The sequence below is a fragment of the Seriola aureovittata genome, chromosome 14 (assembly GCF_021018895.1).
Source record: "Seriola aureovittata isolate HTS-2021-v1 ecotype China chromosome 14, ASM2101889v1, whole genome shotgun sequence".
Lineage (NCBI taxonomy): Eukaryota > Metazoa > Chordata > Actinopteri > Carangiformes > Carangidae > Seriola > Seriola aureovittata.
This window is the reverse complement of record NC_079377.1, coordinates 8,708,294-8,722,636: the sequence shown is the minus strand read 5'-3', so window position 1 is coordinate 8,722,636 and position 14,343 is coordinate 8,708,294. Positions and strand designations below refer to the sequence as shown.

At 41.3% G+C, this 14,343-nt stretch overlaps 1 protein-coding gene across 2 annotated transcripts in view; it reads right to left on the bottom strand.

Moving 5' to 3' along the window:
- Positions 1-12,430, bottom strand: part of ptk7b (protein tyrosine kinase 7b) — a 73,556-nt gene extending 61,126 nt beyond the window's left edge. The window contains exon 1 of one of the 2 annotated variants that reach the window (XM_056395806.1): positions 11,859-12,430. In XM_056395806.1, the coding sequence (XP_056251781.1) occupies positions 11,859-11,979 (121 nt within the window). In that variant the 5' untranslated portion in view covers positions 11,980-12,430. The remainder of the gene's footprint in view (positions 1-11,858) is intronic. The other variant, XM_056395807.1, reaches the window with a different exon arrangement.
- Between the last annotated feature and the right edge of the window lie 1,913 nt (positions 12,431-14,343).

The window sequence follows — 14,343 nt, the reverse complement described above, 5'->3', positions numbered from 1 at the left end:
TCAATGGTATTTTCATGGTGTCTGTCCTTGGAAGCATTCATGGTGTTGCTCTCGGCCATTCACATATGGGAGGAATTCAAACCCTGCCAGCTTTTTCACCAACACATACCTGGCCAACTGCTGCATGAAGTGGGTGTGAATGTCACGTTGTTTCGGAAAGTTACAGAAATTGTCAGACACTGAAACTAATTACTAAGTAGGCTGGCCAATGCCCAATTCAGATAAAATAAATAGCTGGCACTCCCTCCTAACTGAAGCTTCCTGTATGTTGTCAGCTGCAAAGTAGGTCTACAAGGTTATTTACTTATAATTTCGGGAAGCAGCTGTCATGCAGTGATGAACTCACTTAAAATTTTGTCATCAGTCATGTATGAGAACAGGGCAGGAAGGATAAACAAGGGGTAAAGTTTTTGAAACAGCAAATTCAAGGGTCAGTAAAAAGGACATATAAAGTACTTGCTATAAAAATACAGATATGACAGATATGTGCCCACAGGTGCTAAAGCTACATGTGTATACCATACTAACACATGCACATACATAAATGGCCTTTCCTGTGTGGCGTCAGTCTGCGTTTACATATTCTTTAGATTCCAGAGGCAGTAAAAGCCCCTGTGTGTTCAGGCGCACAGGTCCCCCCCCATCTGCACCACAGGAAGTCCACAGCCAAGCAGCCGCCAGCCTTCTCCTGCCACGGCTGTTGTCCAGACCCTCTGGGAGACCATAGCCTTTGCCCTCCATTCTGACCACACACACACACAACACACACACACACACACACACACACACACACACACACACACACACACACACACACACACACACACACACACACACACACACGCACACACACACAAACAGAGCTGACACCCCCAGCTACAATGTTCATGGTGAGGAAAGACAGGAACGTGGCCCTCTGTCTGGGTCCTAACCTGGATGAGGACACAAAGCAGTGGTGAAAGCTCTAACCTGGAACAGAGGGGACGCTGCAGTGATCCTCATTTGCTCTGACGTAATGCCAGGAGGAAGCAACCGCAACAAAACATCTACTTCCTCTGCTATGTGGCACAGGAGGGGGAACCGGGGACCATTGTCAATGGTCAGACACAACACTGGCATTTCTATCTGTTGTCACCTCAGCAGATAAGTACAGGAAGTGTTGCCCTGTGCTCCCCAATCAACACGGCTGTGTTAGCTGGCTGCACCTGCACAGAGCAGCCTATTGTAGTGGTGTGTATTATGTTGGTCCTCTGTGAGCATCAACTATTGTGGGATTTATGAGGGTAAATACTGATATTATTGACTCAGGCTGGTAATAACTGATACTGATAACAATGTCTGGAATTAACTTTTCATTTCACCCACAGACGACTGATGAGCTAAAATAACACCAGCCAGGGATAATGTGAACTGGCCATAATTACTTGTAAACATCTTCATCAATGTGCAGCGTTGAACGTCTTCGGTGCCATTATACATTCAACAGAGACCTGGTTAAGAGACCGCTGCACACTCAAATATGCTGCAACGTGCTTTATAGCAGCAACAATTACCCGATTTGTCGATCGACAGCAATTAATCTGCAACTATTCTGATTATCAAATAATTTTTTTGTTTTTACAGCAGTTTTTACAGCAAAAACACTAATTAATGCCCAATATTCTCTGATTCAGGCTTCTAAGATGACAACTCAATGTTTTACTTAATCCTACATGAAAGTAAACTGAATATCTTTGGGGTTATGGCTGTTGGTCGGACAAAACAAGAGCTCTGAATACGTCAGGTTGTACTGTGGAAAGTTAGAATCGGGCGTTTTTTACTATTTAGTGTGTTTTATAGATTCATTTTTAATTAATTAATAAAGAAAATAACTGGCAAAATTTTAAAGATCAATAATTGCAGCCCTAATTGGCTTAGTAAGTCGTAAGTTATTGTTTGTAAACATATGATAATTTCTTCTGATGTTAGCGCAGCTTCCTTTCATGCACCTCAACTATAAAATGCTGTAGGAAACCTTAATTTAAAAGGGGACAACGGTATCTCAGATCTTGTTCACTCACACAATTAAGCAAGTTTGTAATTCAACAGGGTAGAACGCAAGTGAGTAAAAGATAAATTCAGGCGTTGTCATCTCAAAAAGTTTTCAGTGATTCATCAATGGAAATGTTTTATCCATATTTAGTGTTAGCGTGGGTTGGTGTTTTCCAGTCTGTGCAGATATTCAGTATCTTTATACTGGACCATTTTCATGTGAAAAAAATCCCTAAAAATACAAAGATCAAGTTTGCCCCTCAAGACTTTTATTTTTGGCAGAGCAGAAAATCCTTTTAAAACAGTTTGTAGACCATGAAGTCCTAAAATTCCATGGAAACCCAGAAAAACCAGAAACATTTTCAATGCCTTAAACAGCCAGAGTAGTTTCCAACAAATATACTGTACAATGTACAATGAACAAAGTTTTAATAAAACACCAAGAATAGCCCAATACATCATATCAGTCTCCCAAATAACAGCTACAGTAGGGTGGAAGGATGGAGGGAATAATGCAAGACAAACAGGAAGCACCTTCGTGTAGCTGATGTTACCGGACTACTGTGACCTCTTGCTGCACTGGTAAAAAAAACAACTCACCAAACAAACCAACAGATTTTCTCTTGACATGACACCTAGCTGTTGGACATTAAAAAGGCTCTGGAGGCGTTTTGGTCAGAAATGGGGACAGGACATAAGCAAGAGTCCTGATACTGAGTAAAGAACCAGACTCCTTCGTGTCAGCACAGACCAGGGACAGAAAGACAATTTGTTTGGATATAACCACAACTTCCCCACAGAAACTGTCTGACAGAATATAACAGCTATGAGCTCATCTCAACCCATCCAGAGACTCACTTCCCAAACACTGAGCAGAGAGGTGCAGCTTTACCAAAACCTCTTGCAGCAGACCTACTCAGTGATTCTGCTTCTTCTGTGCCATCCCTCTGTCAGAACTGATTAAAAATACACTGAAGTCTGGCTTAATGCAGACTCAGGGGGAGGTTCAGATAGAGGACAGAAGAGAGGAAGATGGAGTTTAAAGAGATTCGGTAGTTGGCATAGTTTGTGAAAGTGGAACGAACAAAGTGAAAAGGAGCAGAGAAGGGTGAAATAGAGTGCGAGGACAGCAGCAGCAGAGATGAAGATGGGGCCGGGGAGGCTGCTGAGATTGTTTAACATAATTAAAACCACAGAACATAACGATGCTGGCTGTGTAATGAGCTTCCCTCTTTGCTGTGGTAATTACTGTCTACTAATACAGAACAATGCTGGTCATAATGTACTAATGCTGCTGGGTGCACCGGCTGCAGGAGAGATGTATAATCATCAAACATGGCAGGGTAACAGACCATGGGTCAGCAGTAGAGCCTGATTGATATTGGATTTTTGGGGCCGATGCCGATATTAGGGAGTAAAAAAATTCCAATATCAATATATCGGCCGATATATTTGAACGCGTTCATGAACACTGAAAACAAATATAAATATATTTAACTTGAATGAAAACAAAAGACATAAAATGCTGCCTATATAACTTGACCCGAGCACAAGAGTGACATACAAACGTTACTCAAGTGCAACTCTGCAAAAGAGGCAAAGAAAGAGAAAAGATCAAAGATAAATCCACTTTTCAACATTTTCATATTGTTAGGCATACTACATAGGCTCATACTCAGTGAACAACCCACACAGCTCTGCAGAACTACAATAATGGTTTAATGTGTCTAGCAGTCACTGTGAGTAGGCAAATGAATGTCTGAATGAATTACTCGCTGGGTCATTGGGAGTGCTCTGCTAATTAAAAACAATTAACTGCCGGAGGTGGACATTTTGTTATTTTTCCTTCTACTCTTCTTATTCCACAAGTTAAATAGCCTAGATATTCAGCCTAGCAGAGAGGGTGAAGTTTGATCTCAAGCCATAAAACTAGGACATCAGAAACCTGTTGTGTTTTGATTTTGGCCGTGATCACCGACACGCCTCAGTGTCTTGTGCAAACAAGATAGTTGCCAGCTTGCCAGCTTGCTAGCTAACGTAAAGGACCAAATATTTGCTAAAAGAGAAAATTACAAAGCTATATCACAACATTACTATTGGAGGAAACCAAACATAGCAAAATGAGGTCTAAACTTACCACTGAATACATATGCTAGCATGGCATAAAATCAAAGAGGCCACGGAAAGGGAAGGATGATGACCAAAGCTCCGACAGCAACAGCGATGAAATTATTTCAAGATACTTTATAATAAGTATTTTATGCAGAGAAAAGAAAACAAATGAGAATGAAGGAGATGGAGAGTTAGTCAGCTAAATCAAACCACAAGTAATGATATCAAGTGTAGATTGACATTGGTTGGATATGTAAACAAAGGCAATGGCGATACAAAACTTTTCCACTTATGAATATTAAAGCAGTGTAGAAGCAGCCAGTGGTGGCACAGACAGACTCAGTCTCGTTAAGCCAACAAATTCTTAGGACTGCTTGTTAAAAGGAAAAAAATGGGAAATTTGCAAATGCAAAATTCTGTACCCTTTTTGTTTCTTTCAACTGTACATTTCTTAAGGGTCAATTTCACCAAAAAATCCTTTCAAGAAATATTATGAAGGTAAATTCTTCTTTGTGTGAACAGCTGAAAAGATAGAACTGTGTTCCTCAAACGCCTGGGAGAGCACCAGTAGAACTGTGGCACTTGGTGCACATCCAAAATGTATGAGCATGGATTCAAAAGAACTGGGAAGCTCTAAAACATTCACAGGCTCCCCATGCCAAGATAAAGCCACCCGCTTCAGTCACACATTATGCTGGTTCCATCGCACACGGTAAATCCCAGCTGCGCAGGTTTAGTCAGGTATCAGGACTAGGAGGTTAACGCAGTACAGGCTGCCATGGAGACAGATCTAGCCCTCCTGTGGCCTTTGAGCTCAGCTGCAACCCACAGCAGGAAGACAAAACACAGCATAATGAGATGCACCGCCAAACACTACAGAGATCAAGTAAGCTAGGTGATACAGTAAACCAGCTCAGATAAGAGGACATATCAAAGACTCAAAGAAAATATATTCTTACCAAACAACAACTGGGCCCTCCGCAGGGTCAGTTGTAGCCAGCTGACCCCATTCATTTGGAAATCAAACAGAGTTGAAGGCCCTTCCCATTAAACACCAGTGGCCCATTCAGTTTGTTTAAATCTGCTGGTGTGGCAGGGAGGAGCCGAGGGCTGATTGAGAGCTGCCTGATGTCACTCTGCCTGTGGCCCGTTGCTATGATGAGTTCATTCAGCCTCGGGACACAAAGAGTTAATAGCTGTTGGGATTATGCAATGGCATGCCAGACGCCTTTCTCCTCTCCTGCCCTCCTTTCTTCCCTCCTCCCCTTCAAACGGGCTGAAGCCAAATTAGGCATTCCTGCACGTTTCGATCAGATGCATTTGAATGCTGTGGCAGCGCCGCACATGCTTTGGCACTGACATGGGAACAAAACAGGGATTTTGTTTCAGTCTGTAGGCGAGCTTCCCCTCACCAGGGCCTCACACCTGCCCTGCGGGGGGAAAGTTGTCGTAAGGATTTACAACTTACGGAGTGGGTGATATCTGTCAAACTAGTAAAAACATTTCTATTCATCATTTTAAAAGTGAACCTGAAACCGCAGGTTATCACTAATAGCAGAAAAGTGATCCAGCCACAGCAATTTAGAAAGGGTTATGGTTAAAGATAGTCGGCGACTACATCTGATAAGAGAACAATAATGTGACATTATTGAGGGATCATGGCAACGAAACAAGAGGAGATTACTGGATTTTTATTTATTGGATTATAACTTTTTGCATATAAGTGATGAGGAATCTTGATTTCTTGGGTATTTAATCCCAACATTCCCGTCTGACCATTTTATCTATACACACTTTACACAATAGAGAAATTTCATTACATCTCAAAAGTATATATATCAATATCACTGTGTGAAATTATACATGTGAACCATGATAAAGATTTTATCAACGTCGCCGACCACAACCATTCAACCCAGTCAGGCCAGACTCAAATTATACTCAGTCTAATCGAACTGCATTTCTGTGGGTCTCATGTCTTTGTGTCAATGTGTGTAATACCTGAGTGGATCTGAAAGGCCTATCATCTCCAATGAACATGGAGAACTTTGAACTGAAGGCAGATATGAATTGTTAGTCTTTTTAAATGTAATTTTCCTAAATTTTAGAGCCATAAGGACTTCCACCTTAAACCTTGAAAACGTGTTACTTCAAAATAAAACATTTTAAGAAGTATAGCTACATCTAGTATGTATTGCTTGTGTTAATAAAACTCACCACCAGGGCTGTAATTATCGATTATCGATTAATATGCTGATATTTTCTTAGTTAATTGACCATTTGTTTTGTCGATGAAATGAAAAATGCTTGCTGTAATTTTTCATACCCCAAGGAGATGACTTAAGATATTTTTAATTTGTCTTTGACCATCAGTTCTAACCCAAAGATATTCAGTTTACTGTGGTGTATAAGAAAGGCAAGTAAGAGAAGTTGAAGAAGTTGTAACTGTTTTTGCTTAACAATTAACTAACAGCCCTGTTCACCACTAAATGTTATATTTAGCCGTCTTGAGACTTATGGTATAGTATCTCACTGAAGCACGGCAGCAAGCAATCACAAATAACACAGAACAAAAAGACAAAAAAAACTTTTCTGAGAGTTACACAACAAAGTCAGCAGCAATGGCGGTTTGGGGTACAGGCTAACTCCTCCTCCAGCCCAGACAGGAGACAGAGCTGTGCAGGCAGGCACCAAGTCAATAAACAACAGAGATCCTTCCAGACAAGACTGGCAGCCACGAGGGGCAACAGACCAACTACGACAGGAAAGAAGGAAAAAGAGACAGATCTACTAGGCCTGAATCCAATCACAACCACAGGGTCCAACATCAGAGCCAGCTAAGCCTCAAACACATGAGCCAACACGCATGCACTTTGTCACTCACACATACACACAGCAGCTAAAGCACAAGTCATTAGGTGCAGCAATCAGCATTTAAAGTGAGCAGCTTGATTCTCGCAGTCGTTTGTTTATTTGGCTTTATCGATCACACAAAGCCAGCGGGGGCCATGGAGAGCAGTGGTTATTATCATATTATTTTTTGGTCCAAGAAAGGTAGATCAGGGAAATTCGTCCTTTCCTGCTCAGATCAGCAGATATATGTTAACTCCATACTCATACCAAATATTTAATGTCACCACTTGGAAAATATTAGCATACACAACAGCTTATAAATCATCATATCAATCTCTCTCTCATTAATCCGTCCCCCAGGGCGATGAGAATGTGGTTTTTGGCAACCGTTGATCCATAACTTCAAAATGATTCTAATGAACACATTTTAAAGATGCTGGAAAGAAAACTAAAAACAAAATGACACTAAACGCATGAAGCATTTTTCTCCTCTTACAGCAATTTATTTTAGTCATAGGAAAAAGTCCAGAGAGGACAATTACAGCAAGAAAGAAGGAGGCGGTTATCTTTAATTTCCTACTTATGCAACCTGCATGTCCTCCTTTCTTCATTCACTGACATGAGGAGGAACCTGAGAATAGAAGCATTGGGGTAACATGTATTTGACAAATGGCAAAGCTTGTTCAGTTAAACATCATCCCAAATGATACAATTACACAAAGTTGCGACACGGTTGTATATTTGCAGTTACGCCACATTTGTGTCTTCACTTCAGGATCCTCTATAAGGCTCTTTGCTCGATTGCTCCTCCAAAAACCCTTAAAAATGGCAGACCCAGATCAAATTCAGGGTCATGAGCTGGAAGACAGACAACCAAGAAGATGAGGGCTCATCAGTTTAGAAATGCCAAGGACCCTAAATCTGAGAGGCTAGGCAGCCATGATAGTAATCTCTGAGAGAGTGCAAGAAGATCCTCCCTTGAGAGAAGAGCCCTCTATAATGGAGTGAGTGCAAACGGCACACACCAACTGGCTGAAAAAGATGACTCTCAAGTTCAAAAGGCTTCACCTAAACCTGAATAAACACTGTCTGATAAATGACCAGAAACAACAGCCATAGGAGACCTTGAGAAATCCTCCACCAGTCTCAAAACTTGTGCTACCAGTCAAACTTTCTGACATGTGAAAAAACACTGAGAACTAGATCTTATTATTTAACAGAAATAACAACCAAAAAACCCTACACTTTACAATAATAACTAATAACAATACAAAACCACAAACCAGGGCTGGGTGATGTGGTTCAAATCAACATCACAATATTATTTTCAAGAATCAGAAATTGTTAATCAAAGCTAAATTAATCTGGTCAGACTGGTATATTGCCCAGTATAGATTGTTACAGATCTCTCTGTAATCAATGTATATGTCATCAGTGCACCATCTTTTCACATTTCTGTTAAAAACCACTTTAAGCATCTTTATCAAAAGGTATTTGTTCACATTATGTTATCATGTCAATACAAAAATGAAAAAAAAAGAGGATTTAGAAATTGAATCATAAACTCTCAACTATCGACATCGATGCCAACCTCAAGTCCAGTTCTGATCAAATTTAGATGGAAAATGATCAAACTGATGTTCAAACACTGACCACACCTTCGATATTAAAAAAAAACAATATATAGATAAAATCTTTAATGACCAATTTAAAGTTGATTTAGTTTCAATTACAACTTGTCCTGAATCCTTCATTTAGACAACAGAACCATGTAAAACAATAATATAATAAGATCACATCTGGAGCTGCAATGACGAGGCGATTAATCGATTGAAAGAAAACTTATCCAGCACTTAGACAAACTATAGTTATAACCACAAATCACTGCCTTAACAAAAATTTAACGTTGCTTAACAAAGCACAGCAGACATAGCATGTTACAGGGCTGTTGTGGTGGATTGCAAAGATGTTCATATAACATCTGAACCATGGTGCACTAAAGTGAAATAACAACACATCAGAATCACCTGGTGTAGTGGAGAAAAAAAAAAACACAATACAACAAGGCCCAGATTAAATTTACATACTAAGAGTTATGTTTAAAGGAAATTAATCTGGAAAATGTCCTGTCATATGATAAAACTATAGAGGTAACAGCGGTTTGCTGGATCAACAGCTGTGCATGACAGATACCAATCTCAAGCTGTGCTCTGTAATGTAATCCACTCAGATCTATTCTATATATACCAAGGCTACATTTTCATTTTGATGATTATTTTCCACCACAGGATTGAAAACCACTGTAGTACCCGACAGATTTTGCATCATACAATATATGTTTATTTAGTTCATGCTTTCATCTCTGAATCTGATCATTCAGAGAATCGGGACCAGTGTGCAGCCAAACAGCCTACAGGCAAAGCGGGGTTAATAAGAGCCAAACATATGGATTTTAAATAACGCAGTGGCAGGTGGGCATGCCAACAAAACATCCTGAAAAAAAGCCCTCATGGGCTCTGTTTAGAGTTGCACTCCAGACGCTGGGCTGATATGGTGCAAATGCTGCAGTTCAGCTTCATGGACCTTCTAATAGATGCAGTGGAACCACCACTTAGCAAAATACGAGTTGATTCTTCATCTGTATACTACAAAATACCATCCATTCATTGACAGAAAAACAAATCCATCACACAAACCCAATAATATCAACTGTGGTTTTCTATTCCTGCTGTTTAGTCATAGTGGGTTGTAGAAGCCAGAGAGAAGATTCCAAAGTCAGCTCAGTCTGGATTTACTGGGGAATTCAATCAAGAAGTTTGACTGCACACCTCTAAATCATCGTGAAGAGATTATTATTTTTTTGCACAGGAATCCAAATTATTAATGCACTGGGAGACCTGAAATGTAGATCTTCTCCAGCTGCACCGTGAGGGAAAGAGATCAAAGAGGAGGGTCTGAATCTGAAAAGAGGCGAGTGTGTGTGGATGTTACTTAAACATTTCACATCCATCTCAGCACTTCGGCAATAAGCCCAGTCATTTTTTCACACAAATACCTCAGGAATCAGACGGCATTGATGAAGCAGAGGGGAAAAGTGAAAGAAGGGTGGAAGCAATAGGAGGGGCGAATGGGAGAGATGCTGCATTAGAATTATGGACATTAACTCCATAAGTGGCTTTCATCTGCTCTGAGAGCTGCTTCAGAGCAGGTCGCTGGTGAACTACAAATAGAAACCAGAGCAAGATACAGAAAAGCAAAGAGTGGAACAGCAAAACAGGGTGATTATTGTAGACTACAAAAAGAAATATGGGTAAATATTTGACCACAGTGCCCAGATCCTGCAGATTAGACAAACCTCCAGAAACATGGTGTGTTTGGTGTGGACGTCTTCATGTGGGCACAAAGCCACAATAAAAACAGTGTCTCACTTACCGCCATTTCTGGCCTTTGCAGTGCTTTCACATATTCAGAGAGCACTTTTAAAAATAGGACATTTCTAAAGCGGGCTAAAGCGCGAGGCAGTCATGACATTACCTGGCTTGCCTCAATTCATGCATCTTATAAACACAAACCCATAGCAGCCTCCGGTCTCCCCTGCTGCTTGCACACAGAGGACACATTCATCCCAAAGTGGGCACCATGAGGGAACTTGGGGGGGGGGGCCGTAGACACACTTCAACTTAAAGGAATTTTTCAGCCACTTTGACTATCATGGCTGTGTTGAAGGCGCAGGCAAACACATTCTGTACTCGTCTACATTTCAGTCTACATGTGGAGATCAGATAAAAGTGACTCAGTTGTGACATGATGAGCGGTGAGTTAATGAGCCTGATCGTTTGCAGGATAAGAGCATTCCTTGCACAAACTAGGAAGGATCCTATCCTGGCTTTCTTCTCACTCTGCTGAGGTTATGAACTTAAAGAGGCTTCCACAATGTGGGAGGGCGTCACGTCATGTTAATTGTTCTTTTTCCTTGCTCTTCTCTTTTGGGTAACAGTCAGACACAGATACAGCACTGCTCTCCGCCACCCATGCATATGAATGGCACCCATAAAAGCACTTGGAGCTGGGGCTCAGAGAGGCAGCTCAAACATGCAAACAGAGTTATGAATATGATAATCAGAAATGGTGTATCCAATGTGTTGTGTGAGGATGGTAGTATACTCCTGGGAATACATAATGACATGGCATGGCTGCCTTCAGTGATGAAAACCTGCTATCATCCTGCCATTCCCCTGCTCCACATGAGAAATTTAACTACTCTGTCACTAGAGTAATATTCAAACAGGACTGTTGTTACATAGAGTAAAACTGTGCAATCTTGTTTTCAGCATTTTTTTTTTTGCACACTAAGAGTATCCTATCATTTTCCAGTAAAATTTCATTAAAACATATGGATGAAATAAACTGCCATTTTGAGGACAGCAGGCTGGATTTACCCACAAAATTGCAGTTGTTGCCCCCCCCAAAACTGAGGTTATGGGGGAGGGGAGGGAAAGGGAGGGGTGCCCCCTTCCCCCAATGAACCCCCCAGACAAAATGTACTTTAAATTCCTTAAATTTCTTCATAGTAGTAAACTTCATGGTAAGTGTTCGCCTGAAGAAATGAATGAGAAAAGCGGCTGCAGACACAACTTTCACCCTCGGTAGTGTTTCTGTTGTTTCTCTCACAATGCACGCAGTTACCCCAACGAACCAACTTGAACCAGCGACAGCAAAATCCCATAGAAAAGCATGGAGGTCAATGTCGGGGTCTTGTCTTATTTCAACGTTTGTCTTGTTTCACAGCAACAAGCGAATAGAAACAAACACAAATGTATGTGTAATGTGTGTATGAAATGTACAGTAGTTTTGTTACCAACCTTGGAAGCAGATAATACTGACGGCGACCACCGTATCCACCGGTGTTTTTCTCCTGTTAATCGCCGCGGGGTTTCTCCTGCCTCGCCTCCGCCGGGTCTGGCTCTCTCCTGGTAGATCCATGACCGTCCTGGTGCTCCGCAGCTCCCCGGTCCTGTTCTCCGGTGGTTACGGGAGAGCCGTAGGGCGAAAAGGGAGCGTCAAAGAGGTCCGTGCGTCACCGTGTGCGCACAGGTAAACTAGCCCCGTTACCTGCGCAGGTCCCCTGGGAAGCCAGACGGCCTGCTCACCTGGTTGTTTTGGAGACTAGCGAGAACAAGGCAGAAACATGTGGGACGGACGCTTCGGTGTACAGGCCAGCCGGACAAACGACTTAACGAGTCCAGACTGAGAAGCACCGCCGAAAGTTTGAAGCGAAGTTTAAACTTCCAGGTGGCTTACGGAGCAGAGGTTAGGTGTGAATTTAGGCCGCAATGGTTCGTAACAACCCGGTCTGTATTGCCGCCGTTTGCCTGCGTCCAGAGCCGCCGACCGCCGGGCCAGTTCAGTCTCCTACAAGAGGGAGTTTCGCTCCGCGGTGTTTCCAAGTTGGCTTCCTCCCACCCGCCTGTGTGATTTTTTACACCAGCGTCAATTCTCACGAAACAATAAGAGTGAGTTCCTGTGTGGACTTTCAAAATAAATGTTACAAAGTCTGATCTCTTCTTTTACTTTTTAGCAACAGTAGGCTTATTCTCTGAAGAAAGCTACCTTTTCGTGCTATGTGAAGATAGTGTTAGAAAACGCAAATTTGTGCAGAGAATCTCAAACACTACCTTATTGCAGGTGCAGCAATAAGGTAGTGTTTTCATATTTCACGTTATGTACAGTAAATGTTCAATATCTTTCACACATTTATTTGTTTGCCCCATTCATTGTTTTTGCACATTTGTAGGTTGTAATTAATGATATAAGTGAGGAAATATATTTTCATTCATAATTTACAGACCAGAACATAAGTCTTTTTATTTTGAAATTTAAATATCCTATATCAATCTGTGTATCGCTGATCGCTTGACGTATATTCCCTCTTTCCCCTCGGTGCAGCTTCCGGTGCCCGTACCTGACCTGGGATAAGGAATACAACACTGCGACCCCCTGGTTGAACCGAATCACTGTTTCCTTCGACTGCAAATGTGCAGAATCCTTTCATGACATGCAACTCAATAAAAAAAAAATTATATTAAGGGCAGCATCTGGAAATTGATTTAATTTGGTCAAAATGCAAAATAAATGCAAAATTATCTGAAAAGGAAAGAAAAATTGTCAGTTCACAGTAACTTCACCTATTTTTTATACTATTACAATCTATCAAATTGGTTTCTCCATAGTTTTCTCTATATGATATATCTGTAATTCTATTCTTCCTGTAGGTCTATGTTGTGACTAATAACAACTGTAATGTTGTATAAAGTCCCCTCAGTGTGATTAATACAGTGGTGTTTTTGGAAAAGCATTTATCATAATGCTCTCATATCATATCATATCATATCATATCATATCATATAATATAGTTAAACCAACAGGAACGCACACATCTGTTATTTAACACATTCCTTACATTTAAGTGTTGACAGGTAACTAATGACACCAGCTCAGTGTGTCCTGCCTTTGCACATACACACTCTCAGCACAACGGGACAGCCCTTGCTGGCACTACTGGTAGTACTGTGTCTGGGACTGGTGCCATGTTGCTGGTCCAGCTGGCACCTGGATAACTGTGGCTGATAGTAACATGCAGTCAAGCAGACAAAAAGATTAAAGGGTCAAAAACAGTGTTAGTGGGTGTTTTGAAGGGGCTATTGTAGTAAAATTAAATTAAAGTCTGACAGCCACTTGCCTTATTCTCTGTGAATTACTGATTTATGAGGGAACAGGAGTGCTTGAAGCAGGAGGCAACAGCTACAACCTGCACACATCTTGCATTTGAAGGTTCTGCGTGCATGGTGTCAACATTCATGCACTAATGAACTCTGCTACTCTCACTTGCTGTTTGCTTCCAAGACAGCTGAGAGAAGGAGCCCGACAGCTCCCGGGAGAACAAAAACCATCCTGGGATCGGTTAATTCAAAGCGCTCAAGAGTTCCTAAAGGGCTGGGGCTCCACATTAAAGCTTTGGCATACTGAGAGATTACCAGTGAGCAGAGAGATCCCGGGCTGACTTCTACCAGGAGGAGGAGGGAAAACTGTGGGAGACACGTCACTTCTTGGCAAGCCATCAACGTTCCCAGGGTTCCCACACTTACTTAAGATACTAATGTTTAAGATCTTGCTTGGTGGAATTCAATTAGCTATAATCTGCAGCTTCGGGGACAAGGAAAGACATAACATTGGTCAATTTAAGACAACAGAAGGCAAATATTTACTCATGTTATAATTTATGAGGATTTTCAAGCCACAAATAGGCCACATACAATCAAGAATAAACAACAAGAACAGGACCACAAA